We start from the raw sequence: 26213 nt of genomic DNA on the forward strand, positions 1-26213 counted from the left end.
TACGTAGGCTGTGACGTTCATGCGCGCTTCCAAGGATCTTGCATTCTGAACTCTGAATTACACACAGCAACAACACCTAAGTATATCCAAATTTGGTTTCATTGGCTACTATTATGAACATGTCTTATATAATGTGGTCAGTCCATTAGTTTATTAGACAGTTATGGTTTTTTGCTAAATTCTGTATCAGGAGGAAGAGGTGGAGATGTTTGATGTAAATTAATCACCCTTTACAATTCTGGAAATAACATACGTGAGTATTAATAGAGCAAAATACAAAATCACACTTGATCAAATAAAACCTGCATTAACAAATATCCATCAAGGTGGTGGGCAGGGTCTTCATCAGTGTTTTTATTTAGTGGTCCTGACTGAAATGCATGATGTTGCTGGAGATGTTAGCATTGATTCACAAATACTGGACTGGACATTTTTAACAAAAGAGTGCATACAGACAGGAATTTAAACAGCTGGCCCTCTGGTGTGGTCATAGCAACCTGGAGCTAAACACAAAACTGTGGAGAAGACAGTGGACTTCAGGAGTGACTCATGAACACTTCCCCCCGTTACCATTCTAAACAGCACTATTTCTGCTGTGAAAACCTTCAAATATCTGGGATGCACAATCTCCCAGGAAAGAAAATGAGCGTCCAGCATCAGCATTAGCATCAAAAAGGCCCAACAGAGGATGGACTTTCTGCGTCAGCTCAGGAGGTTCAGCCTGCCTCAAGAGCCGCAGATCCATAAAAACCCTAAAAATGACTCATGCCAACCTGCGTAAGAAAACGGGCAGGAAACATCACTGCAGCCTCATCACACCCTGGACACAACCTGTTCCAACTTTTGCCCTCTGGTAGGCGCTACAGAGCACTGTACTCCAAAACTAACTGACAGGCCATCACTCTGATGAACAATTAACATCAAAATCAGTCCCTGTGCAGTAACCCTGTAACAATAAACACCCACAGTACCTACAAATGATAAATTATATATGTTGTGTAGTTTGAATACAGATATACATATTGTCAAATATAAATCTCTTTCAAATGTCATTGTTTTTAATATAAATATCACTTATAGTAATTAAAGGTTTGTTTACCTTAGTAATCTGAAAAATAACTTGTTACTATAGCTGTCAGACAAATGTAGTGGAGTATAAAGTATAAAGTTGGATGAAATGGAAACACAGTATCGAAGATAAAGTTGAACTTGATTAGCAAACAGTAACGTCTGCTGCAAATTTGAAGCAGCAATTTATATTTAAATGATGTCTTAAATCTTTCACACAGGCCGACAAGGAAATTGCTACCCTGTACATCTAAAGGTGCCAACAACAACTTATTGGCCTCACATGAATGTTTTGTGGTTTAGATTAAAGGATTTTCCCATGTCTGCTATCTGTTCACCTTTCTACTCACCAAGGCCTTTGGACAATGATCTCAACTTGCATGTAGTAATACTGATTTGGAAAAAAAAAATGTATTTACAAAAAACATAAGGTCACAGTTTTTGGCAAAGTGTGAGTCTGCTTGAAGGATCTCATTTGTTTGGCTTATTTGAAATATTTTTTCGGTCTTGCATTAACAAGGGCTTCGCCAGCATGCCCAGTGCTTAAAAAAGTGATGCCAAGGGATCTTCACCAAACATCCATATGTGAGGAGTTGGGAGTGAGAACGACAACTTGCTCTGGATAACTTGATGCCCAGGTTGTAGTTGACTAATAAATATCAGTTTAAGTCTTATCTTGCATAGTCTAATTAATTTAATTATCATATTAAATTTTGATCTCAAAGATTCCCCACCTTCTCTCCTGGGTGAAGGTGCCCCTGAACAGTGGCAGCCTTAAGTACAATTGATACTTCTGCATCAAATCGACGGCGTAGCCTCTGCGTAGCCCCCTACCTGACGTGCACCTCCTCAAAAATGTAACTACACTCGAGTCGGTGGATCAATATATTTGACCGTCACAACCCGAGCGAAATGACTCGTTTCATTATCAGAATGAGATCTATTCGGTCAGTAACGTTTGAAAAGGCTACACGAGCCGCACGTTTACAATTTTACCCCCATTGACGTTAGCGGAGCGCTAAACCGGAAGTTATCCTGCTCAGCCGGCAAGTCAACACAGTGGACGCTGTAGCGCTACCGCCACCTAGTGTTTGGGGGTGTAATTGCAGATTGACAGACACACGGACGCACAAATATAAATGCCTAGCTACGTGTGTAGCCGACGGCGTAGCTACGCACGTAGATCCTACGCAGGAGTATAAATCAAGCTTTGAGCATCTGGGGGCCTGTTTCAAGAGCTATTGTGGGACCTTGCCCATAAAAGAAAGGGAAAAAAATAAGATTTTAAAGGTGCTGTAGAATGCTCAATTTGAAGTTCATACTTGTAGTTAGGGTTTCTACTAGAAAATGTTTACATGCTTTACAGAAAGTAAAATGGGCGCCATGGCCACCACAAGGCGATTTTGCGATGGCTCCATTTCTGAAAATGCTCAGGGCTGTACGTGTACCAAGTTTCATGCTTTTATGAAAAAGTCATCATATCACCTGAAATTTGGTACATATCACCTGGACTATTAATGTTTAAAAAACACATTATATTTCTTATACTGTCCACCGCTTCAGCCCCTCTTTTCACCCTCTTTCTGAATCCTCAGTTTTAGCTCCTGTCTCTTTAAGGCCCCCCCAACCTGAAAGAATAAAATATTAACAGCAAGCTACTGTACAACGTCACGGTATAATACAGTTTTTTTTGTTTTGTTGCTCGAGGCCGCCCATAACTCATCTGAGCACGTCATGTTGCTTCATGTCACGTCACCTCATTTAGCACATGGTCAACTTACATAAATTAAAAAATACGCGTTTAGCATTATAGAGTAGTGATTTTATTTAACATAATAGGAAAGATAATAAAGAGATGAAGAACTGAAGACAATTTTTACCCGGTTTCTGACCCTGGCAGCACTGAAGTGGACGAAGCAGATCACCACCTGGTGCTCTCTTCCTTGCCTACGCCTGCACACCGTTATCCATCCTGCTCTTGTGGCTTACGTAACAAGGTAATTTCAATCTTATCAAAGTCAGCATTACCCTGTTATGACATTGTGTGTTGATTTTATCAAATGTAAAAGACAAAAGTCTTACTGCTCGACATTAGCCTACTTTGTGTTAACCCATGTTGCAAGCATGCATAGACACAAAACATAGAGCCTAAACAAAGTTTCAGAAACTGCTATACTGTATACATTTACTAGTTGCATGCTAAAATATAGAGTAATAGATAGATATATAGAGCGTTATGTTGCTCTCACATCTGCCAATAAAGCTCATTCAAATTTTAATTTGATATCAAAAGAGAGCGATAGAGAGGAGGGCTTCACTGCACTTGCGTGTGAGGTCTGAACTGAGGATAATGCTTGCATATCTGAAGTTTTTAACAATAGACACCATGGTTGAAAAAATCCGAAGTACCATCTTAAAGGACCAATAAATTTTCAATCTAAAGTGGAATGTCTATTTGTGTTTTGGCCTGTGTGATCCCACCCAGTCAACAAATTACAATTTTTATTTGGTGAATATGAGGGGATTACATATTGAGTGCAAATAATCTTTACTTAGCACACCTAATTTCTTTTATGCTTTCTCTGTTTTAGGCACTTCAAAGACCAGCCAGGGGAAGGTGGTGTCCAAGAAGACCGGAACGCTGGTCCAGAAAAAGGCAGCAACTGTGAATCCCTATGTGAATTCCCTACCCTAATAAAAAACCTCCTGGACTTTAAGTGAGACTTTATGTAGTCCACAACACATCGCCACACAGGACCTCACTTTCAAACAAACGAAAGCCCTCAAAACAACCAGATCATCATAAGGTCATTTTAAGGTAACATGTCTCAGCATTGTGTTCTGTTCAGTAGCTGAGTCCTATTGTTTGAGTTGAGTATTGTTAGTTCCAGGTTTGTTCTTTTTCTCACTTTCTATTGCACGTCATGATCATAACTTATGGATACTGAAGACAGGGTACAGTTTTAAGTATGGTATGCAAGTTGTTGAAAGATTATTGAGAACCTGCTTGAGATGATTAATTGTTGTTATGGATTGTATTTTACAAGAATTACATTACTGTAAATTTGTTAGCTAATGAAGGTGTATAAAGCAGTGGCTTTAATAAATAATGTTACATGGCCATCTATAGTTCAAGAAAATAATTTTACTGATTATAGGGTAAATGGACTGGGCTAGTATAGCATATTGAGAATCTCTTCAGAAAATTGCGTTTTAATGAATTGTTTTTACAAAAAAACTTTACATAAATGTACTTATTTTATTTATTTTATTTGTCACTTTATTTTTTTGATACCACATTGACTTTAATAAATGCCACATGTTGTAAGGCCATCTATTGTCTGATTCATTTGTAGGCTAGAAATTTTGAGGTATTTTTATTTTGAAATGTAAAATGTTTAAATCATTAGTTTACAGCAGTGTTATACTGTAATGCTTATATTCAATACTGTAATATTTATTACAGTAATTAAAAAAAAGGTTGTAAGTGATTACAGTAGTTACACTGTAGAATAACAGTTTCATGCTGGCAACTGTAGCTGCCAGTATTTTACTATATATATATATATATATATATATATATATATATATATATATATAAATTACTATATATATATAGAAATTACTATTGTTTTTACGAATAATAGGTCTTACTATTAGGTTATATAGGTTACTATTTATATTTTTTTCTTTTTTGTGGTATTTCTGTAATGTCTATTCATAGTAATGCAATAGTGTTTGCTGTAAGGGCAGTCTCCCCTACACAGGGAGCTGGCTGAATGTTAAGCTATATAATGATGTCATAATAAATAGATAACTCAATATTGGTGTTTTTCGTATTCAGTTGAATGGCCAGGATAACTAAACTTATATATAGTTATTAACAACAAATTACAACACTTACACCAACATACTTTAGCCTATGTCACAGCAACGCCATGTCCAAATAAAGATTTTATATTACCTCAACACTTCTGTCCCTGCTGGCAAGTCCTCTTTCTCTCTGTCTCTCTTTATTTTCAAATGATGGTTTCATAATGCCTGGTTTATGTGTCTATGTCTCTACACACTGAGAGAAATAAACAGGCCTTAATGAAGGTAAAATTTTCAATTCTTGCGTGTCATTCGGGGCCCATTGTATGGACACCTCAGGTGAAACGGGTGAACTGTAGGCTATAGGCCGCCACTGCCCCTGAAGGTCCACCTGGGTCTGAGCCAATCTCCGATTGTTTAGCCTACTATTCCCCCAAAACGCTCCTGGACACGGTTCGTCATAGGCTATTTAATACTACAAATTACAGCTGCGGGTACTTTGGGACACATGACGAACTACTTGGCTCATGTGATTGCTGATGGACCATGGGAAACGAGGGGATGGTCCTGCTCTGCGATGCGCTCCGATGATTGGACATCGGGAGTTTGACAAGCTTGTTAATTCTGCCTATCAACACTACACGCCTCCTCTGTTTCTGAAAACTACATATGGGGATGCGGAGTAAGGAATTTAAAAAAAAAAAGTTGTGCGGATGAGCTGTTTCTCATCTCAAACAAGCAGAGCACACACGGGGAGTAATTATTCATGATTTAAATGGCGGAGGAACTGTTACTGGAAAACGATGCAAAGATCAGCACGGTGAGTATTCATTTAAGAGTTTAATCTGTACCGGCGATTGACATGTAGATCAGCTCTCTACATGGTGTTGCCATGTCAAAGTATAATTATTTCACAGCAGTTTTACTCTCCTAATGTTTGGATTATCTTGAGCAGAGGTCCTCCCGACCTGACCTTGACCCTAAACCATTGTCTTCAATAAAAGGCCTACCGACAGTGCAGATCAATACAGGGTATTTGCAATAATTCATCTAAAAATATCCAAATTTGGTTTCAACATATCAGATGCTGCCTGTGATTTTTAACATGGAAAAGTTTGTGAACCACAACAACAGCCTTTAATTTACACTAAGTTAATTAAAAACTATTCAAAAGACTAAGAAAAGCCACTAAAAGACTATAGTAAAAGTCTTCATAGCTGTCCAGAGCTTTGACCAAAGTGACATATGAAGAGCTGCACATCTGACAGATAATCAACCTAAATTGAGTGCAGACTGGGCAGCATTGTCTGCTTTGAGCTACTTTCACGTGTCGTTGTTCAACGCTCTCTATCAGGCCATTACAGGCTAAATTAGGTTTCTTTAAAGCATCTATGCTGTTATTGTTCATACAGAGCCCAGGGTTCCTCCTCTGTCTGCTCTTTGCACTAACACACAGACACCAACATCCTCCATTTTCACATTAGTGGATTCCTTTGGCTCGCTGATATATAAGTTATAAAAGTTGGTCTTTGTAAACCCGCATTTTATTTAAATGATGAAAACCTTTGTGCAGCTAACATGTTTCTCCATGCTCCATCCAAATAGGTCAACTAAGCTCTTGTGTGCTGGACTTGAAGCGAATAACTCCAGGCCATTCCTAATGAAAAGTAGACTGCCTCACATCCCCCTTTCTTTGAAGACTGAGTGGGACTCATGTGACTGGGCTTTTAGGGTGGTCACCCCGGAGTTACCCCGCTGAGGCCCCTTTGTAGCTGTACAGTAGTTGTTGTCTTTTCTCAAGACTTGCCTGAGCTGTTGTCGCTTCATTAAATCTGTGGCTGCAAAGTAGCGTAGATTTGTTCAGCTCATTCAGAGAGTTAAATGTGTTTATGGTACAAATGGATCTGGCCTGTGTCCATGTGCCGTTTGTTTCACATCTTCTGATTCCGTCACATGCGGCTCAGTGCCTGTTCAACTCTGTTGCAAAGTCCAAAGATCACAGACTCCTATGCAACATTTACTTTCAGAATAATACTGCTTAATACGCCTACAGAATGAGTAATCTCTTAACAGGCAGCAGACAAATCTAGAAAATGGACACAACAGGACATGCACACATCATTTAGTTTTGAAGATTTCAAAATATATTAAACTTTGCTGGCAAATTTTTGATTGGTAACTTTGGCTAACTTTGAAATTGTTTTTTTTAAATTATTTTCTGATCATTTTAAACTAAGATGCCATTAAAACAAGCAAATATGTATTATGAATATCTAGCTCAGATTTTTTAAATATAGGCCTTTTTACTGTACAACTAATGGAGCTGCTTATTCAGTACACTTATTTATACTTACTAAATTTTATCAGGGCAGCCACACAGAAGGAATGAACCCACAATGCATGACTCCAGGAGGCACAGGTGACGACTGTTTATTTAACACAGATAACTCACAGGCAGAAGTACAGAAATGTCAACCGCTTATCCTGCGTGCAGGGTCGTGGGGGGCTGGAGCTTATCCCAGCTGACATCAGGCAAAAGGCGGGGTACACCCTGGACAGGTCGCCAATCCATCGCAGGGCGTTACTGGTTCTAAATACAAAGAAACACTGTCGCAGGGAACAAGTAGATCTATAACTACTAACATTGAGGAGGAGTGGGAATTTATACAAAGGGATCGGGGAGGCAATGAGGCACAGGGGTAACACATTAGGGCGGGGAAAGGTGATCACAACAGAGGGAAGCAGACAGGGAACGGGTAACAGAGTAGACCTGAAACGAAACACAATGTGAGAAAACAAACACCAACAGAAAACACATGCATAACTGAAAACGTGACCTTAAGTACTGGAGCTGGCCATGACGGGCAAGTTTTATATAGTGAAATTCACTGGCCAGGTCACATTTCCAAAAATTCCTTTCAAAGACAAGCTCTTTAAAGTTATAGCAAAGTCATGTTAATTACTAATTGCTGTGATCTCACATTAAATTGGATCTCAGTGATGTTTCTTGCATTGTTTTAAACGTTTCTTCAGGCCTCTGGACATTTTACTGCATTCTTTTTGTTGGTCTCTGACATTTTCTCCTCTTTTCATCTTATCTTCAGCATCTTACTATGCCTCTGCTGGTGGTGGCTTTTCTGGCGTCATTCGGCAGCTCCATGCTCTATGGCTACAATTTGGCAGTCGTCAACTCTCCTGCACAGGTTTTTGTCTCTACCAAATCATCATCATTGTCATCATGATAACCATCATTCTATCATCACACTATTCCCAGAATAAGTTGATAGAGACTTGCGCACTGGGGTGAAAGTTGAGGCATTTTAGATGTTAATGGGCATTGTGAAGGTCAGATTGTTTTTCATTGTCATGTGGAATCATGTGGGTTTGTGTATCAAATCTAGAAAGTGCTGTGTGCCTCATCATGTGCTCTCTTCTGTTCCCTCGATGTTCGATTGGCCACTGTACAGTGACTTAGTTGTGAACTTTTCCTGTTTAGCCATGGACCGCCCCATGTTGAAGCATGTGAGCTTCAGTGCCATGTCTCATGCTATTGTAGTATACTCCTCTTGGGGGGGTTACATGGAAAGAGAATTCCTCTTTTCCCACAGTTTGTCATTTTGATTTATTCTTCCACTAATTGATAGACATATACACAATACCGGTGGGCTGGCCATCTCTCATTTAAAGCTATATGTAGAATTTTATGCGACAAGAGTGTGTTTCAAATATTTCTCCGCTTATGTGAAAATCTGCCCTCTGTCTTTAGCCCATTCATCTCACCGTCTCCAGGTTGGACGTGGGTCAGACATTGGCATGCACTATTTTTATACAGTACATAGCCAATCTAGCTTGGCTTGGCTCTGCAAACCTTCTACAGCACAGTGTGGTCCCCAGGCAACGGAAAGTTTTCTTAAGCCCCATATCCAGTACTTGTTTCTTTAAATGATTTCCACCAAGTAGAATGGTCAAAAAACTATCACAGAACAGTTCAATAAGGCGTGGGAGTCACTATGAAGCACCATTTGAAGGCAGAACCTTTTCTGACACTTGGTCAAATGACATGAACTTTCATTAAAATATATGTTTGTGTATGAAGGTGTAGAGAAGCCTTTTTTCAGGTTTATGACAGGGTTTGTTATTTTGCAAGTTCAGAAATTCAGTTTTTCTCTGCCTCAGGTGTGTGTGTGTGTGTGTGTGTGTGTGTAGGGCTACTTTTCAAAGAGGTCTTTGCTGACCATGTGTTTGGATGTTATCACATATTATCACATGCAGTAGTTCACAATATAAGTTCTAAATATACTTTATTTATTTATTTGTTAAATTTTACTCATTTAACACATTTCCACAAAATAATGGACATAAGATTGTTCTTTGTAACTAAAGAGAAGGATTCGTCTGTTAGGCAAATCCCGTCTGACAGCAGGGACAGTGAGTAGGAGTGGACTGGAGAAAAAGGCTTGAGCAGAAGTGAAAAAATAACTTCAGAAGTTTTTTCAGTAGCTCTGGTTGTCATTCAAATGATAGGTTTATACAGCGGACAATATACAAAATAGGGGTCAAATATCAAGCTGTAGTTATTCTTGTATTTTCGTTGGCATTGGAAACTTACTGGTATCTAGGTATCTGTCAATAAAAAGGGAGAAGAAAGATGAAGACACATATGAAGATGACTCCCATCCTTAACTCCAAGAACTGTGGATTTGATAAGAAATGCGTTTGGATTCTGCTTATCAGTTCCTAACTTTCTGCATATTTCAGTGACTGAAGTGAAGTGAGCATTTTATTTTTTAAAAAAGAGTCACTTATCTGCCAGGACCTGCTAAGCGGACCTAATGTCACGTCATTTGTTACACAGTACGTCAACAAAGTAACGTCTCACACTCAGGCACAAAACAGAGGTGAGCTGACATTCACCTTTAATACTGTAGGAAAAAACGAATGATGTCTACAGATGTGATATATATATATATATATATATATATATATATATATATATATATATATATATATATATATATATATATATATATATAAAGTTCTTAGAAACGAGTCCCCAGAGACTCCTTTCACTTTAGCCATGAAGAGGAAGATGAGCATGGAGGAAGTGGATTCCTGCTGGGCCTCTGCTCCCAAAAATTTTGGGGCAGAGCTGTGCAAGAATTGCATGATTTACAAATTGCGGAGACGACACTGTACAGTTAGACATGCGCAATAAACCTTGCAATGTGTAGCGAGCTTTCCAAACTTCCAATCTTGCCTCATCTCCTACCAGTAACGCCATGTGGTTACAATATGGTGAATAGATCAACATTTTTTTTCAGTCAGTGAACAAAAAAATAAAGCCAACTAATAGCACGGCAAGAATACACAAAATTGATGACCAATTGCTAAAACTCTAAGCGATGGTCAAAATAACACTTCACCTTTATAATCTCTATGTGGCATCGGCCTTAATTTTACGTCATAACGTTAGCTTGCTTTGCTCAGTTTTAACAAGACCACAGTAGCAAGAAAACAGCACATCAAAATCATATACTGACGCCATTTGTAATGGTTTTTCGGAACGGTTTGTGTTAATATTAGTGGCAACGATAGATTTTACTTACCAGTCTACCAAGCAAAGGAGCTTCTGGCTGTCATTCACTAGTCAGATGATCAAATTTGAATTTCCCTCCTTGCTGATCGAAAACACTAGGTATTTTGCCGACTGTGACCATGTGCCCTAATGGCAAGAGGCGCAGGCACACTGGTAGTCCAGCTAGCGGTGCACCAAATTCTTTTTCTCTGAATCTCACTGCATGGAACTGATTTAAATAATTTCTTTGTCGAAGGTAACCTGAGATTATAACTACATATTATAACTATAAATGGAATTTACATGTTACCATTTCTGTAGTGACATGAAGTTACTGTGATAAATGAACAGAAAACAATGAAGATCCTGTTTTAAGATAGCAGTTTAAGTGACTAAATAATTACTGCTGGCAAAAATAAGGCTGAGTAAAGATCCATGTCCATGAGATCCACAACTGCCTCCTTGTTTTTCAAAGGCCTTCCCTTTTAAACAGCAGGTCTGAAGCCTGATTACACACCCTAGATCTACAAGTTACCTCAAGTACTTGTTGCTCAACCATCACCAGGCTAAGTAATGTTAAGTAATAATTAATTATGAACATTAAACTGGCCAGTTTACACAGATCCCTTCCTATATTGGAGAGGGTCACATTCATGGGACGAATTGGACACACACTGTCAAGTTCCATGACAAATTGACAAATTAAAACTTCTCTCCCTTCTTTTCATAACTCCCTTAGGACCATCCATTCCTTCATGTTATCATTCAGTATCCTCACTATTTAACAAACAAAATAATTCATCTTTTAATCTGTTGAGCATTGTTAATACTTAAACTATTCATGCAAATTAAAATGAACTCTCCTGTTTCAGTTTTCTGACGTTCCATTTCACAGAGAGTGAATGAATCGTGTCTCTCGAGATACATTGGGTTTAATGGAATGGATTCTCCAGGACAGATTCACTGTCAGATAAACCTGAACCAAATCTGAGAAATGTTGTTGGCCCTGGCAGTACAGTTTTGTCACGCCACAGTCTTGTCACCTGTTTCATCAAATTAGATTTGACTATGACTGTGGGGGCTCGATGAACTTCCCGTCTACTCTAAAAGAATCACATGCATATATCTGCCCCACACGCTGATTAAAGCATGTCTTCGCCGCATCCCCCGGTGCAGCGTACACCCAACGCTATGAAAATGGCAACTAATGTAGACATTTAGATGTGTGGCACTGTGGGAAATGATTCATCATGTGATGATGTCACATTTCATGGCTACAATTTTTGGGCCCCAGGTCTACGTGAGTGATGGGGTGTATGAATTGTTTTATTCAGTTTTCTTCTTTTTGCTGTGTAGTGCTAAGTTACCATATTACACACTGTAGCATGTATATTTTTGTACTTTTTAAAAGCAAAATGGCATTTATAGGAAAAATTTTGTAGATTTTATTTGGCATATTTGGGGCAAATATCATGTAATTCCACGTGGTCTGTGTATATTGTAGTGAATTTATGTAATTTTTTTTCCTGCTGGACAATTTTAAAAGAACCTTTCTTTATTCTACCAGTACATCAAAGAATTCTACAATGAGACAATGATAGAAAGTTATGACTGGACTCCGGAGGAGGAGCTCCTCACCGTCTTGTACTCCCTCACCGTGTCGATCTTTGCTATTGGTGGGATGGTCGGGGCCCTGCTGGTGGGCAAACTCGTCACCAAATATGGAAGGTAAGTGTGCGGGTGTGGATGATTTTTGATTCATCAAAATGTTAATGTGAAATGCCATCAGCCTGTGTCTCCGACCGTCAAAACATCTTATTCTGTGAGAAAGTTGAGTGAAAAGTGATCACTATGTGTCCAAACAGGAAAGGGACGCTGGTGAGAGCCACTGTGCTGGTGTTTATAGGAGGAGGTCTTATGGGCTTCAGCAGATGGTGGAGGATGCCTGAGATGGTCATTATTGGACGCTTCATCACAGGAATACACTCAGGTAGGCCTGACAATGCATCACATAGCATCCTAACCAGAAACTATGAGCATTTTTAATGCAAAAACTGAGATTTATCTGAAAATGAATGGATTCAAAGCTACAAAAGCACATTACAGAGATAATTAATTAGCAGATCTGTTTCACGTGCTTATGTTTCACTGGAATTAGTCATGCTTTATTTTGAAAGGGCTTCTGGTGTCTTTTTTGCTTTTCTTCATTAAGCCTTTTTGAAGTCAATTCCCCCATTTTCTTCAGAATTTCATTTACTGTTTAACAACTGAATAGTAAGTTGTGCATATTAAGAAACTACAGTATAAACAAATGCCTGTGGAAATATAAGTTTAAAGAAGAACATTTGCGTTGGTTTTTGGTTTCATTAGGTTGGTTCAAGACATTTTCAATTATTTATGAGATAGTATGATAAAGTCTTTCACAGTCCACCAACCTCTATCAAGTTGGAGACATTAAGAAATATTACTTAATTGGAACAAAAAAGTGGAACGTTGAATCACATTTTTTCTAGAAGAAGCAGACAAGCTGAACAAAAACTCTTTGACACCCAAAAAAGAAATCACGGCTTGTAAACATTCATTCAAGACAGATTTTCATTTCAATTTTGTTGTGCTGATTGGTGCCTGGTTCACTCTGTTTTTTCCTTGTAGGTATCTCTCTCAGTGTGGTGCCGATGTACCTTGGTGAGATCGCCCCCAAGAACCTGCGAGGCTTCCTGGGCCTCGTTCCCAGCATTCACATTTGTCTTGGAGTCTTCATCGCTCAGGTCCTGGGACTCCATGAACTGCTGGGAAAGGTACTAACATCATGGCGTTCAAACGCTACACAGGTCTACTCTGTCTTGTGGGTGGATGGATGGGTAACACAAACTTTGTTTCCTTTATAAGATTGATGCTGTACCAGTGCAAGTGTGAACAGATTCATCCTAAATCTATTGAGTAATGGTTGACGTAGTTCTGATTTATGGCATGATATGAATTACATTCTGAATCTGAGGCATAGATGTTAGCGTAAGCAGCTAGTCCTCTATCCTCTATCTAGTCTTGCGTTAGAAATACACATCAGATGCTACTTTCTTCTCAGACCGGAGTGTGAAACTATTTTAAGCACACCAGTATATTTTTCTAAACTAAAGCACATTCACATAACACTTAAAAGCATGAATAAGTAGCATGATACAGTATGTGAACACACTGTAGTGCTATAATTAGATAACAGTTATTTATACAACATGACCAGCTGTCCCTGTAGCTTTCCTCCTCCTACCCTTCATGTTTTTTTCCCTGTTTCTAGTAGAACTGGATGAGGTGATGCTCTCTCCATCTGTCCGGTATAGTAGAGGGGGGATTGTAGCTTTATGGAACAGCTGCACAGGAAAACAATGCTAAAAAAAGACAATGACTTACATCTTTAATAGGGATAAAAGTAGGGCTGATATTGAGATATGAGTCACGATTTTAGTGGGAGTGATAGTTTTTTCATTTAATTTTCACTGGAAAAACAAATAAAAATACTGATGATGGGATTTTTTATCTGTACCAAACAAGCATGTTACCTATATCTGTAGCACCACAATGTTTCATTTATAATGGCATGTTGTGAAACATGTATCTTTTTATCAAAAAATTGCAGCAAATCCTGAGATTTGGATATTGCACTTGGCTAGTATTTTTGATGATGGGTTGATCAGTAGGCTTTCAATTGTTATGTTGCAAGGTTTTAGTAAGGAGTCATGTTTGTATTTTCCACACAGGAGGAGCACTGGCCTCTGCTCCTGTCCCTGGTGGTGTTTCCCACAATGCTCCAGCTTATGCTGTTGCCATGGTTTCCAGAGAGTCCACGGTACCTGTTAATAGAGAAGGGAAATGTTCATGCCACCATCGCAGGTTAGAAAGTGGACTATCATTTCATTTTCTCCTAAATGTGTTATTTATGTTTCATTGCATGGACTAAAGACTGGACTAATTTCTCTTAACAACCTGTATTTCTTGGTTCTTGTTCAATGATTGAATTCAGTGTGCGGGAGGGATCTGCATGTTGTGGTGATAAACAGTGATTGTCAGCTTGTTGTCACAGCATACCGCTGACTGTACTGGGATGACTGGACCTGTTGATCTCACTCTTTTTCTAAATATTGATGTTGGGTCTTCTGTTTCCTCTTGAAATTTAAACTGATGCAGGGACTGGTGTTTCTGCAGGCTGGTAAACGCTTTTCTTTCTGTTCTTTAGCCCTCAAATGGTACCGTACTAAGGGAAACATTCAGGCGGAGGTGGAAGAGATGCAGGAGGAACAGCGCTCTCTTTCCTCCATCCAGACCATCTCTGTTCGCGGCCTACTTATGGACCGCTGTGTTCGCTGGCAGGTCATCACCATTGCGGTTGTCAACGTTGGCATGCAGCTGTCTGGCATTGATGCGGTAAGTCTGAAAAGTGTTGTCCTCTATCTTTGTGCCTGTGTGGACTGTGGAGTTATTATATGAGAGTGAGAACTAATATTGCTACAGTTCCCAGCTGTGCTCCACCCGTCTGCACCTCCTCCTGTCCATACATCACATTCCCACATGCAGCCACTGAGTGACTAAGCAGGGGGCAACAGGACCACGCCTCATTATCTCCTGGTCCCCTCTGTTAGTGTTACCCCACATAAGAGGGTCCAGTCATCCACACACAAAGTCGAATCCATCTTTGTACTCATTCCTCCATGTGGATGGAAGCTCTGTGCATGCTGAGGCACATGCTAGTACCATTTCCCAGCAGGGGGACACCCCACTGAGTCCCACTGTCCCAGCTGTTTCAGACGGGAACACTTTAAGGCTTCAAACATCCAGACGAATCCATACGTCTAAACTGTGTGCAATGAATCTGTGGCACAGAATGCTAAATCACACATTTCAAGAGATTTTCAAGTGAAAACATGCTTGTTGTTCTTAAAGATCTTGGCCATTTATAATTTTATTTATACAAACCTCAGTCATTGCAAAATGATGACGGCAAGAAAAAAAGATCGGATTCTTTCACCGTATGTGTAGCGCTGTTTTGGCGTTATTATATGGATCAGGACATCTGGAACCACTTCACCAAAGATCTTGAAAGAACTACTCCTACAACGTAAAAATATAATATAATGTCCATGTGCTGGTTGCAGTGGGTCCTTCCACTTGAACAGAATAATTCTCCTAGCAAAGAAAGAACAGAGGGCTATCATATCACATTGCAATTTAAGGCAGTGACAAGCCAAACAATAGGGACTTCATTTCCATGAGTACTTTTTGTTTGTTGGAGATCTAGCTATTTAAATGAGAAGGAGCCAACCAAACAATGTTAAAAAGAGAGGCTAGAATGCTTTTAACTTCAGAAATAAATGATAAGTACATGCTGAAAAAGAATGCCGTATGGGCCTGTTAAGAAAGGTCGAGATGTAGAGCAGTCATTGAAAAGTGAAGCAGTTTTTACCTCTTTTTGTTACTGGTATCTGGAGAAAGAGGTACTGTGAAAGTGTAGGGTGCTGAGACAGATGCTGCAGGCCTTTTGATGAAAATGAAAGGTTTCTTGTGCTCTCTGCATGAAGTGAAGCTCATTGCACTTAGTCCCCTTTCTTATTTTCAAGAATGGTTCATCAAGGCATCTGTCAAATTTAGTGGCATTAGAGTGGTATCTCTGCACTTTTGCAGATGATGTTGTCCTTTTGTCATTTAATGGACTGTAATACAAACCAGGGAAATCTGTGGTGGAATCCAACCACCTATTTAGCCTCTGCAGGGTCATTATCAAGGTGATGGATACCGCTTGGTTCGTTAGTGTTCATGTCTCAGTGCTTGCAGTGGGCCGAAATGCACCGGTACGCGGCACCTCGACATTTTACTCTTTGGCATACCGGGACATTTTCTTGCGTACCGGGACTTCTCACAAGCTGCCGGTACTCTCCTCTGCCCTCTCCATATCAGGTTCTCTGGGCGCTACATGACGCTCACCTGTTTCCGTTCTCGTCTGCCTGCTAAACTCTGTCGGCGGAGAGAGAGACGAGGTAGAAGAGAAGCTAGGGTGCCTTTCCAGCAGCCGTGTGCTGAATGTAGCTTGTCCATGTCACTTGTCGTGAACTGACCAATCACAGCCTGGATGAGACGGGACATTTAAAAATATCGACAGATAGGTGTCATTTACACTGGGGACGCTGGGGACAGGTCAGGATCAGACTGTCTCCATCACTTTTTGAAAGCTTTTGTTAAAAATGTTCTGAAAAACAGCAACAAGAAATGTTGAATAACAAATGAAACAATGGACAATAGGAAAACATGCAACGCAACTGAAATAAAGAAGAAACAAATGTGCATTGTCCAAAAGCTGATTACTGAATTACATTCCTTTATATTTTGAATCACCTGTCACCTTGGGGGTTGGGGGGTACTGGCACTTCCACTTCAAGCACTGTCCTGGCTGTTGTTGCGACAACCATTATGGTCATTGGAGTCACGTGAGGCCAAGTCTGAACACCTCACGTCATTGGCATAGTCGCATGAGGCCAAATGTGAGTGTTTGTTCAATCTCCTGGGAAGGGATGAAAGGACAGCATTGTAGGTGGGGGATAAGTGTGGTGGTGATGTGATGCAAGATAGTGCCATCAAGGTCATGGTCCTCTCCCCAGCTTAAGGAGTTCAAGTACCACACGTAATGGCAAAAAAGATTGTGACACCAACTCCCAGGTAGTTTCAGGTAGACTCTCCAATAGCAAGTGGAAAAGCAAAGCAAGACTCTTGATTTATGGGCCGGTCTTCATTCTGACCATCTCTTAGGTAGTGACCTAAAGAACTGATTTCATCACAGCTCACTCTCAAACAGCAGAAGGAGCTAAATGATCCACGAAGACCTTGGAGTTTAGAGGATTCAGATTAGTCAGTTCAGACATGTGCAGAGGGCCCTTAAGGTGGCTCCCTCTGGCTGTGTAATTGGGAGAAGACCTTGGTGTACACTCAGATGCACACAAGAGACTACATCAGTCAGCTGGTCCAGGAACAGCATGGGTTTGGCCTGGAAGAGCTGAAGGAAGTCTCAAAGGGAAATATGCTAGAGCTGCTCTGCTTACCCAGCTTATCTAGAATATGACTCTGGATGGATGAGGGAAAAAAAGCAACAAAATAATTATTCCTAATATATATGAGTGTAAATAGTCAAACAGCAATCCTTTAAGTCTTTGAGTCACCAGAGTTTTATTGGTTGAGCAGCATCTAGCAGTTTTGTTAAAGTTATGCGTATAAAAGAAAAATGTCCAATATGATAGAAATAACACACGATTTCTGTTTTTAAGGAGTTCAGTTTAGTGAGTGAGAATTTTAGCTCATTAATATATGATTTGTCATGACAATTCATGTATTCAGAACAGTATAACTGGTTCAAATGTTTCAGCTTTTTCAAACTGTTTGTGATTCTGTATTTTTTCTGCTTTGATAGTTGGGTGTATACATACTTCAGTGCTGCAATGGTGATGAAATAGTATATGTATGGATATTAAATCAACAAGACAGCATTGAACCGCACCAATCACGATCTTTTCCACACCTCATCAATGATGGATGTTGCATCAGCAAAGTGTGATTAATGAGAATACACAAATTAATTTCAAGGGGAGCACTTGTCAGAAGTCCATACTGATGAAACGCTGCATCTCAAATGCATGAGTGATGGTTGGTGTGATGATAATGATCACTATGATGAATCGCATGGAAACACCAAATAAGCAGAACTGGAAAAAAAGACAAACTTTGAGTTTCAAAGCCCCCGTCTGTGTGTGGGTATGTGTCTGTGGTCCGACATATTATAAACTTCATGTCACTGTCAATTTCAGATCTGGTTCTACACAAATGACATATTTGAGGACGCAGGAATCCCAGAACCTCATATTCAGTACACAACAGTGGGAACTGGTGCCATTGAGGTCATTGCTGGGTTGCTGGGGGTGAGTTGACATTATCACACAGATGACATCATTATCACTATTATATAACACTATTTTATATATGGTGCTTAAACAGCCACTTAATTAGTCCATCCAAGGTGGGGATTTGATGCTCGTTTCCATTGATAATATTACATAAATTTGGATTTGGTGTCTTGTTTAGAGGGCGGCATGGTGGTGCAGTGGTTAGCAATGCCTCACAGCAAGAAGGTCGCGGATTCAAACCCCGGTTGCCCCGGCTTTTCTGTGTGGAGTTTGCATGTTCTCCCCATGTCTGCGTGGGTTCTCTCTGGGTTTCCTCCCACTGTCCAAAGACATGCAGACTAGGTTAATTGGTGACCCTAAATTGTCCGTGGGCGTGAGAGGTTGTTTGTCTATGTGTTGCCCTGAGATGGTGTCGTTTAGACAAAACAAGTAATTTGACAAGGTCACCTTTGGCGATGTGAGACTTGACAATTAATTATAAATGAACAATTAAATTGACGGTTTTGATAATCGACCGATCACATTAGTCATTAAAAAGATGAAATACAAAACATTACATTATGTGAGAATGAGTTGCTCTCTGTTTCTATGTAAAATTAATATCTTTTGATAGACTTTTTGACTGTTGGTGACACAAAATTAAAAAAAAACTGCCTAATTATTGTTGCCCTTTGTGTTGCATGAAAAACATGAAATACTCCATGTATTGTTTGTGGGCCCCCAGAAAATATGAAATGGGCTGAAATGAATGATCAGAGGACAAAAAGTCAACTGTTTCTTGCTTCTTGATGAAATCTCCTGTTACGAGCCAATCGCAGCAGGGTTTGCCTCTTTGTCTGTTTTGCAGTGCTTTACTATTGAGCGTCTGGGCAGAAGACCTCTGATGATTGGTGGATTCCTGTTCATGGGACTCTGCTGTGCTGGGATCACAGTGTCTGTCTTCTTCCAGGTACAGGATCAACTGATGCACTGCTCGTCTAGGAATATAATACAATGACGTGCAGATTGTGGAGTAGGACATTGTTTTCAGTAAGGTTTAAAGACATTACCACTTTTAAATAAACATTAACTAAAATCTGTGTCTAGTTTATGGTTGAACATTGAAACAGGCTTTGCTTACTGTAATCATGTGTCCTGTTCATACCAATGTATATGATTGTGGACAAAATCCACCATCCTCATTCTGTGCAAAAATGTATTCAAAAGTGAATTTTGTACTGAAAGGGCTTGTAACATTGGAAGATATCCACAGGATGTGTCTAACAAATGAAGCCTCGATCCATTTCTGCTAGGAAGGACGACTGGATTTTGTCCCCCATCACTTCCATTGAAATCACATTAGGGATGGAATGATTACAGCAAGCGAAACCCGTTTCAGTGTTCATACTATTGTTTTAACTTGAAAAATTGTGAACCTATCCTTTAAGAGTAAAATGATAAACATTTTCCATATTATTATTAAAAAAAGTTCCCTTCATTAAATAATGGTGAACTGAGTTTACTGATAAATGACTAATTAAGTATCAAGTAAATGTCAGGACAGGAGCTATTCATCGTACAAATCATGTTACTAATTATTTTTATATATAATGTATTAAATGTAGTCAAATGGGGGATCACCTGGTGGATTCCCCTCATTTCCTGTCTCTCTCTTCAGCTGTTTTTTTTATATATCAAAATATATAAAATAGACAAATGAGTAATTATGAGAAACTGTACGAATTGTTTACTGTTTAAAACTTCAGACTCATGACTTGTGCTTGACCAATCACAGGCGCAGCTGTCCTTCATGCGCTACATCAGTGTGGGCTGCGTTGTTGGGATTATTGCTGGCTTCTGCATCGGCCCAGGTAAACACTTGAGTAAATCTACCCTCTCCGCATCTCACTTGAAACCTCTTTTTAAAAACTTAAAATGAACATTTCCAGTCCACACATACTGCTCCAGAGTCAGGCCTCACAGTGTGTAAGATAACACTGCTCCCTGCTGGAAGCTTGCACAACAGCAGGCACCAAATCTAACAACCAGCAACTCTCCCTCCCTACTCCTCCTCCGACTGTGAAGAGATATTGTATTTCATTAGTCTTGTAAATTAGGAAATCATAACTGCCACACAACATCCATTCCCACAGCCATTTGTACACGGGATGAGTTGAGTGAAGTGAATTAAGAGGCAATAGTTTACAACTTTAGGAGGGAGGCACGTTGAGTGGACCTGCGAGGATGATGAATTAGAACGAATCTGGTTTACATAGCTTCATTCGTCAAGCCAGCAAAATCTATACCTCGGCACACAGACGAGGATTTCTGTTGCTGCAATTAGACTTTTAATGGCTCATTGTTCATAAGCTAGCCGTGATGAATATGGTTTCCTTCAGACGAAACCTTGCATGCACGGTGATGCCCCCCATGCATACCACAGATGTTGACAAATTATGGCCGAGTTATTGGTTTGACGATATTAAACCTTCCTCTATGCAATTATGATGCACAGATAATGAGGACGTCATTTGCAAAGCTCATCATTAGAGCTTTTACTAATGCACATTTCTCCTTCATAGTCTTCACTTCTAACGATGAAGAATTGTGTGTTTAAAGCCAAGAAACCATCTCATAGATCCTGCATATCAAACTAATGAATTGCACTAGTCCTAGCTAAGCTATTCTGTTTCTTGTGGTTTGGAGTTGGACTTTTGCCAAGTTGACAAACATCCTCCTCTTTTGTCAATCTTTGACCACTGAGTAATAATGAACACATAATGAAGTACATGCTGAAAAAACAAGTGTAATATAATAGCACTGGGGCTTGAGGAATGTTTATCATTTGTTATATCATGTTCTGTTTATTTTGAATGACTGCCAATGAATAGTCATGAGTGGGAATATTGATAAACTAATTGACGAATGAAATCGCTGATGTTAATTTCACTACACCCAATAGATTCATACAGCTGTACTGTGGTTAAATGTGACTTGTATTATGAAACCTGACAGGATGCCTAGTTGGATCAGACCGATGATGAATTGCATGTGAAGTGAACCATGGCTGATTGCTGTTGTCAAAATGTGTTCTTTAAAATAATACACTTTTTTTGTCTCTCCTGTGCAGCTGGTGTGCCTTTCCTGATCACTGCAGAGCTGTTTAAGCAGTCACACCGACCGGCTGCCTACACTGTGGCCGGCTGCCTCAACTGGTTGTCCAACTTCACCATCGGCTTTGTCTTTCCCTTCCTAGAGGTGAGAGCAAATTCTCCTTTCAGTTCTGGTCATACAGTATTGTACTGTACTGTATGTGATGTGAGTAGTATTTGATTTTGAAATGTTCATCTTGAAGTGACCAAATTGTGTGTGACGTGTAGCAGATCTCATGGGGGGATTCTGTATGTAGAATGTAAAATAATCTTATGTGCACAGGTTATGTTTATTCTTAATTTTTAGTCTAGTTTGCAGTGAGAACCTCAAGTTCATCTTGACATTGCTTCCACAATCTGTTGTGGCTTGTCAGGCATTTTCAGGCACATGTCAATTATGATATGAGCTGTCTAGTTTTGTTTGAACAGAGGCGACTCCCCAATTGCCATTAAAACGACCAATTAAAATTGCGACCTTGCTGTCTCTCATTGTCCACCAGTGTTGTTCTAGTCGAAGAGACACAAAGTAAAGAGGACAATGATCTGTCCCTTCTGCTACTGTTAAAACACCTGGGATGTGTGACATCATGTGGTCCTTCATCTTTTCTGTTTTAATTTGTATTTGTATTCTGTTTTAAACTGTAACTTCACTTGAAACTCTGCCCCTGCCTCCAGTCTTTGTGCTAAGCTAGGCTAAACATCCTTTTCTGGACAATCTTTGTACTGGACTCACACTGAAAGAAATCTTTCACCGCATCTGACTGTGGCTTTGATAGCAAAAACAGAATATTAAAACAAAAAAAGAGAGTAAACAAAGTCATAGACATTTTCTCATTTTATGTTATATTTTGTATGCCAAACGTCCTTTTTATAAAAGTTCCCTCCAGTGTTTCTTTCTTCTTTAGTGCTGCACTAACATTTTCATATTAGATGACTGAAATACCTACCTGGAGCTTCATCGCTATGAGCTTTACCTATTCATACAAGTATGGCCTAACTCTGCAGTTCGCTTCAGCTCTATGGAGATTTTTAGCATCATCCAGCAAATCGTTTTGCTTTTACTGCCCACAACTTTACTGTTTTGTGGCTAAAGAGCCTGGGAATTTCCTTAAGAAGTTGTTGGAGACCTAAACAGAGCTAAAAGGAGAATAAATACTGGACTCAGGAGCCAGACACAGTACTCCAAATGAATGCTAATGTTGCTGCGTATCTGCTAGATGTGTAAATAAGCAACTGTCTGCAAATACACGAAGGAGATATGTCAGTGTTTACAGCTTGTTTCTGCTGTAACAATTCCTAGTGTCTCGTTTTCAAGCGAACTAATCTATTAATATAATCTAAAGTAGTTTGTATAAAACCTACAGTATAGCCTACTTTTGGTGTTCTCTGGTCCTGTTTTGGAGCATATTCATTTTAACCTGCTTTTGTTAGCTTCGCTGTGGCCTGTCTCGGTCTAAAGATCATATTTCTCACCAAATTTCATGTTTTCTTGCAGTACATAGCAACTGTTTTAAGGTAGAAACTGCTATGACAGTATGGCTCCAAATGTGTCTCCTTTTGCTGTCCTTGAACAATTTCAACTTTGTAAAGAAAGCCCAAACAGTATATATTTATTTTTGATCATGCATGAGTTTTATTCAAAGTTACAATGTGTGTCCTCCCCCCGCAGACAGCTACAGGTCCTTACTGTTACCTGATCTTCTGTGCGATCTGCTTGGGAGTGGCCTTGTACACCATCTTCATTATTCCTGAGACCAAGAATAAAACCTTTATGGAGATCAGCCAGATGTTCGCTGCCAAGAACAACATCCTCAAAGACGAGCTGACTCCCAATGGACATCTCAAAATGGCTGTGATGAACGGCTACGGAACCCTTGGCCAACACGACGAAAAATAAGGAGTGAAGAGGTGGACCTACATGTAAATGATGGTTTTCTTCTCTCAGTGGGCCTTCTTTGTTTTTAATGACTGAAGAAGCTGTAGCAGAGATAAAAGGTGGAATTTCTGTGGCCACGAGGAGATCTGCTGCTTCATGTGGAAACTACAAAGACCAATGCGTACGCATACACACACACAATCGTTTCTGTTAATCCCCAGTCAAAGTACATCACGTGAGACAGAGGTCATGTGGTCAAGCATTTCAAATGAACCATCAGTGACATTTTAATCCATTTCTCTGCATCTTAAAGCATTTTTACAGGAGCTGAATTGGTTTCTCACAGTGCTCTCAGATCTTTTAATATCCGGATTAGCTTTACTTTGTTTGAAAACACCCCATGATCACTTCATTAGCACCGCCTTACACTAGCATGTAAGGCGGTGCTTCCATCAGTGTACTGAAGAAAGGTATAAAAGCAACCTTTTACAATATTTACAATGTTTAAAGTATTCAGCTCAAGGTGAACATCTTGATGAAGAACTTCAGTTGTCTTTCTTTCCATCTTCATCCAGCTTGTGATTTTGTCTCTTTGTACATATGAGAGCTGGATACTGTGGCTACTGCAGTAGTCATTTCCTATGACTGTCCATATTTGCTCAAATAGATGCACATGTATGTAAAGCTTCTTAGTATCACATCACGGTAGCTTTACAAGTTTGTTGGATGTTTTACCTCATTGTATATTTTATGGTGGAGTTGGTAGCACTGAGAGACAAAACAATATAGAGATGTTTGAACATGAAAATCTTTCTCTTTCTTCTTTGTTATTCTGCATTATTGAGCTGTAAATTACTTTGTTGAGTGAGCCTCGTAATCACAAGCAAACATACAAAAATAAGCATCTTCATACAGTAAGCTATTTTCCAAGTTTACCCCAATGTACCATCAAATATGGAGCTGCTTTTCTGTGCTACCACAATACTTGATTTTCTTTTGGGGCCACTTGTTTTTAGCATTTAGCTGTGGTGGCGCCAATAACTTGGAGTTACCTTAATACAGGCTAAGAGAAAAATCATTATCTGGCATTACTGCCTCTCATCAAACTATAAACAAAACTACAGACCTCAGTTACAGCACAAATGCACATACATCATGAAACAAATAACCCTGACATAGAAGAAGCGTTTTAAGCCAAAGAGCAAGATTGGAACTAAAACTGTAGACTGAAAGACTAATAAGCACCCTTAACTGTATAACAGATTTATAGGTTGTAACTAATGGCTTCATTAATGGTTAATAACTGGTTTAAAAGTGAGGTTCAAAGTTCATTCATGACCTTGGAAACAGCAGTTGAGAAAAGAAAATCTCTCCCCAAGGTCCATGTAGTAGCTCATCTGGAGCTTTCAATCCTGTCACCAGAAGGAGTTTGCCCATTTGTCATGGAATTGTATTTTTCCCAACTTGAACAATATCTATGAATGGGTAAACTACAGCTGTTGATGAAGATAATTTATAAGCAAATGCTCCAGGACAGCTACCAAAAGGGCCTTGTGGTGGAATTGTTTTCTCTAAATTTACAACTAATGTATAGATGAGTTGTATGCCTTTTAATAAGAACGACGAGTTGTGAAAAATCCATTAGGCTAATGTTCATCCATTATTTTTGTTATTAATCCAATAATTATGAGTGCAAATGAATGGAATCCAATTTACTATTTACAGGTTTCTTACTTTGTTATAAGCCACACAGTATGGACCTACAGAGAATTATCACCTGAATCACCTGAACGGCTGACAGACACAGTTAGCAGCCAGCTGGTGAACATTGCGGAGCGTTTTGCAGCTAAAGAGCCAGATATTTCCCACAGGAGTTGGTGGACTAAATGAGAGTGAATATTGGATGATTGCAAGTAAATGCTAATGTTGCTCTGTAACTGCAGGATGTGAAAATAAATAAAAACGGTTCATCATGACAACTTCAATGTTGGAGGGCTCTTCCTGATGAACTCAAGAGCTAAAAAGACAAAACAAGTGTCATGCTGGAGGATTATAAATACTGGCCAGAGGGATTTTTCATAACCTGGCAACCCAAAAGTTACTAAGCGCTTATAGTGATTTATAAAGCATTAGTAAATTATTTATTAACCATTAATAAAGCCATTATAGTTGCATCTCAAAAACTCTTCATAAAGGGTGACTTAGACGGTGGTAAACATAAGAAGTAATTTTTTCATTCTTAGAAGGACTGACCTGAGGCTGATAACTCAACGAACAGCCAACGTGATGTTTTGACACCCTCAAGGAGCGACAACCAACCATCACGCTTACACCTCCTCAGTATAGATCAGTGGTAGCCTACTGTGTGTCTCTGGTTCCCACAACGAATAGGACTACAAGCTCAGTTACTGAATAGCTGCAATTCCGTGCACAACATGTAAATGAGACAGTTAAGAGTCTTACTCTGGGAGGTTATGACCATCTTCTGATATCTTTGTCAATCTGTGTAGTGTGATCATAGTGCAAAACACAGAAATAGCAGCATTCTCTCAGTATGTAAAACTCCCATCATCTTCAAAGCAGTGTTCTGCCAGCCAGGGTTGCAAATTTGCCATACCATGTGACACTGTATGCCAAATCTGGGAGTCATACAGTATCTTGAAGGATGGGGAGTGGCATCCTCTCTCTCATCTCTTCCCACTTGCCTTTAGGCTGGCTGATCCATCTGTCAGCCCCTGCATGAGGGCCCTGAAAACCCCCAACTGAGGCAGAATGGATAAATGTTGTCACATCCCTGCTTGTCCTGATATCAC

General features: G+C 39.5%; 1 protein-coding gene and 1 long non-coding RNA gene across 3 annotated transcripts; both read left to right on the forward strand.

The window, feature by feature from the left end:
- Positions 1-2099: 2099 nt before the first annotated feature.
- LOC123969162 lies at positions 2100-3919 on the forward strand. Its single transcript, XR_006824644.1, has 3 exons — positions 2100-2358; positions 2969-3065; positions 3660-3919. It is a non-coding gene; the product is annotated as an uncharacterized LOC123969162 (long non-coding RNA).
- A 1628-nt stretch (positions 3920-5547) lies between these two features.
- On the forward strand, positions 5548-25066 carry slc2a15b (solute carrier family 2 member 15b). 2 transcript variants are annotated; one of them, XM_046046194.1, is made up of 12 exons: positions 5549-5701; positions 7986-8084; positions 12024-12184; positions 12322-12446; positions 13109-13254; positions 14212-14344; positions 14688-14875; positions 18298-18408; positions 19241-19342; positions 20168-20243; positions 21503-21630; positions 23194-25066. In XM_046046194.1, exons 1-12 carry the CDS (start codon positions 5657-5659, stop codon positions 23419-23421), a joined length of 1542 nt encoding a protein of 513 aa, XP_045902150.1. In that variant the 5' UTR covers positions 5549-5656; the 3' UTR covers positions 23422-25066. The 2 variants fall into 2 exon arrangements, with proteins under 2 accessions (XP_045902151.1, XP_045902150.1); XM_046046195.1 differs by lacking the exon at positions 7986-8084 and having other exon boundaries at positions 5548-5701.
- Positions 25067-26213: the final 1147 nt, after the last annotated feature.

The sequence above is a fragment of the Micropterus dolomieu genome, linkage group LG04 (assembly GCF_021292245.1).
Source record: "Micropterus dolomieu isolate WLL.071019.BEF.003 ecotype Adirondacks linkage group LG04, ASM2129224v1, whole genome shotgun sequence".
In the NCBI taxonomy this organism is placed as follows: domain Eukaryota; kingdom Metazoa; phylum Chordata; class Actinopteri; order Centrarchiformes; family Centrarchidae; genus Micropterus; species Micropterus dolomieu.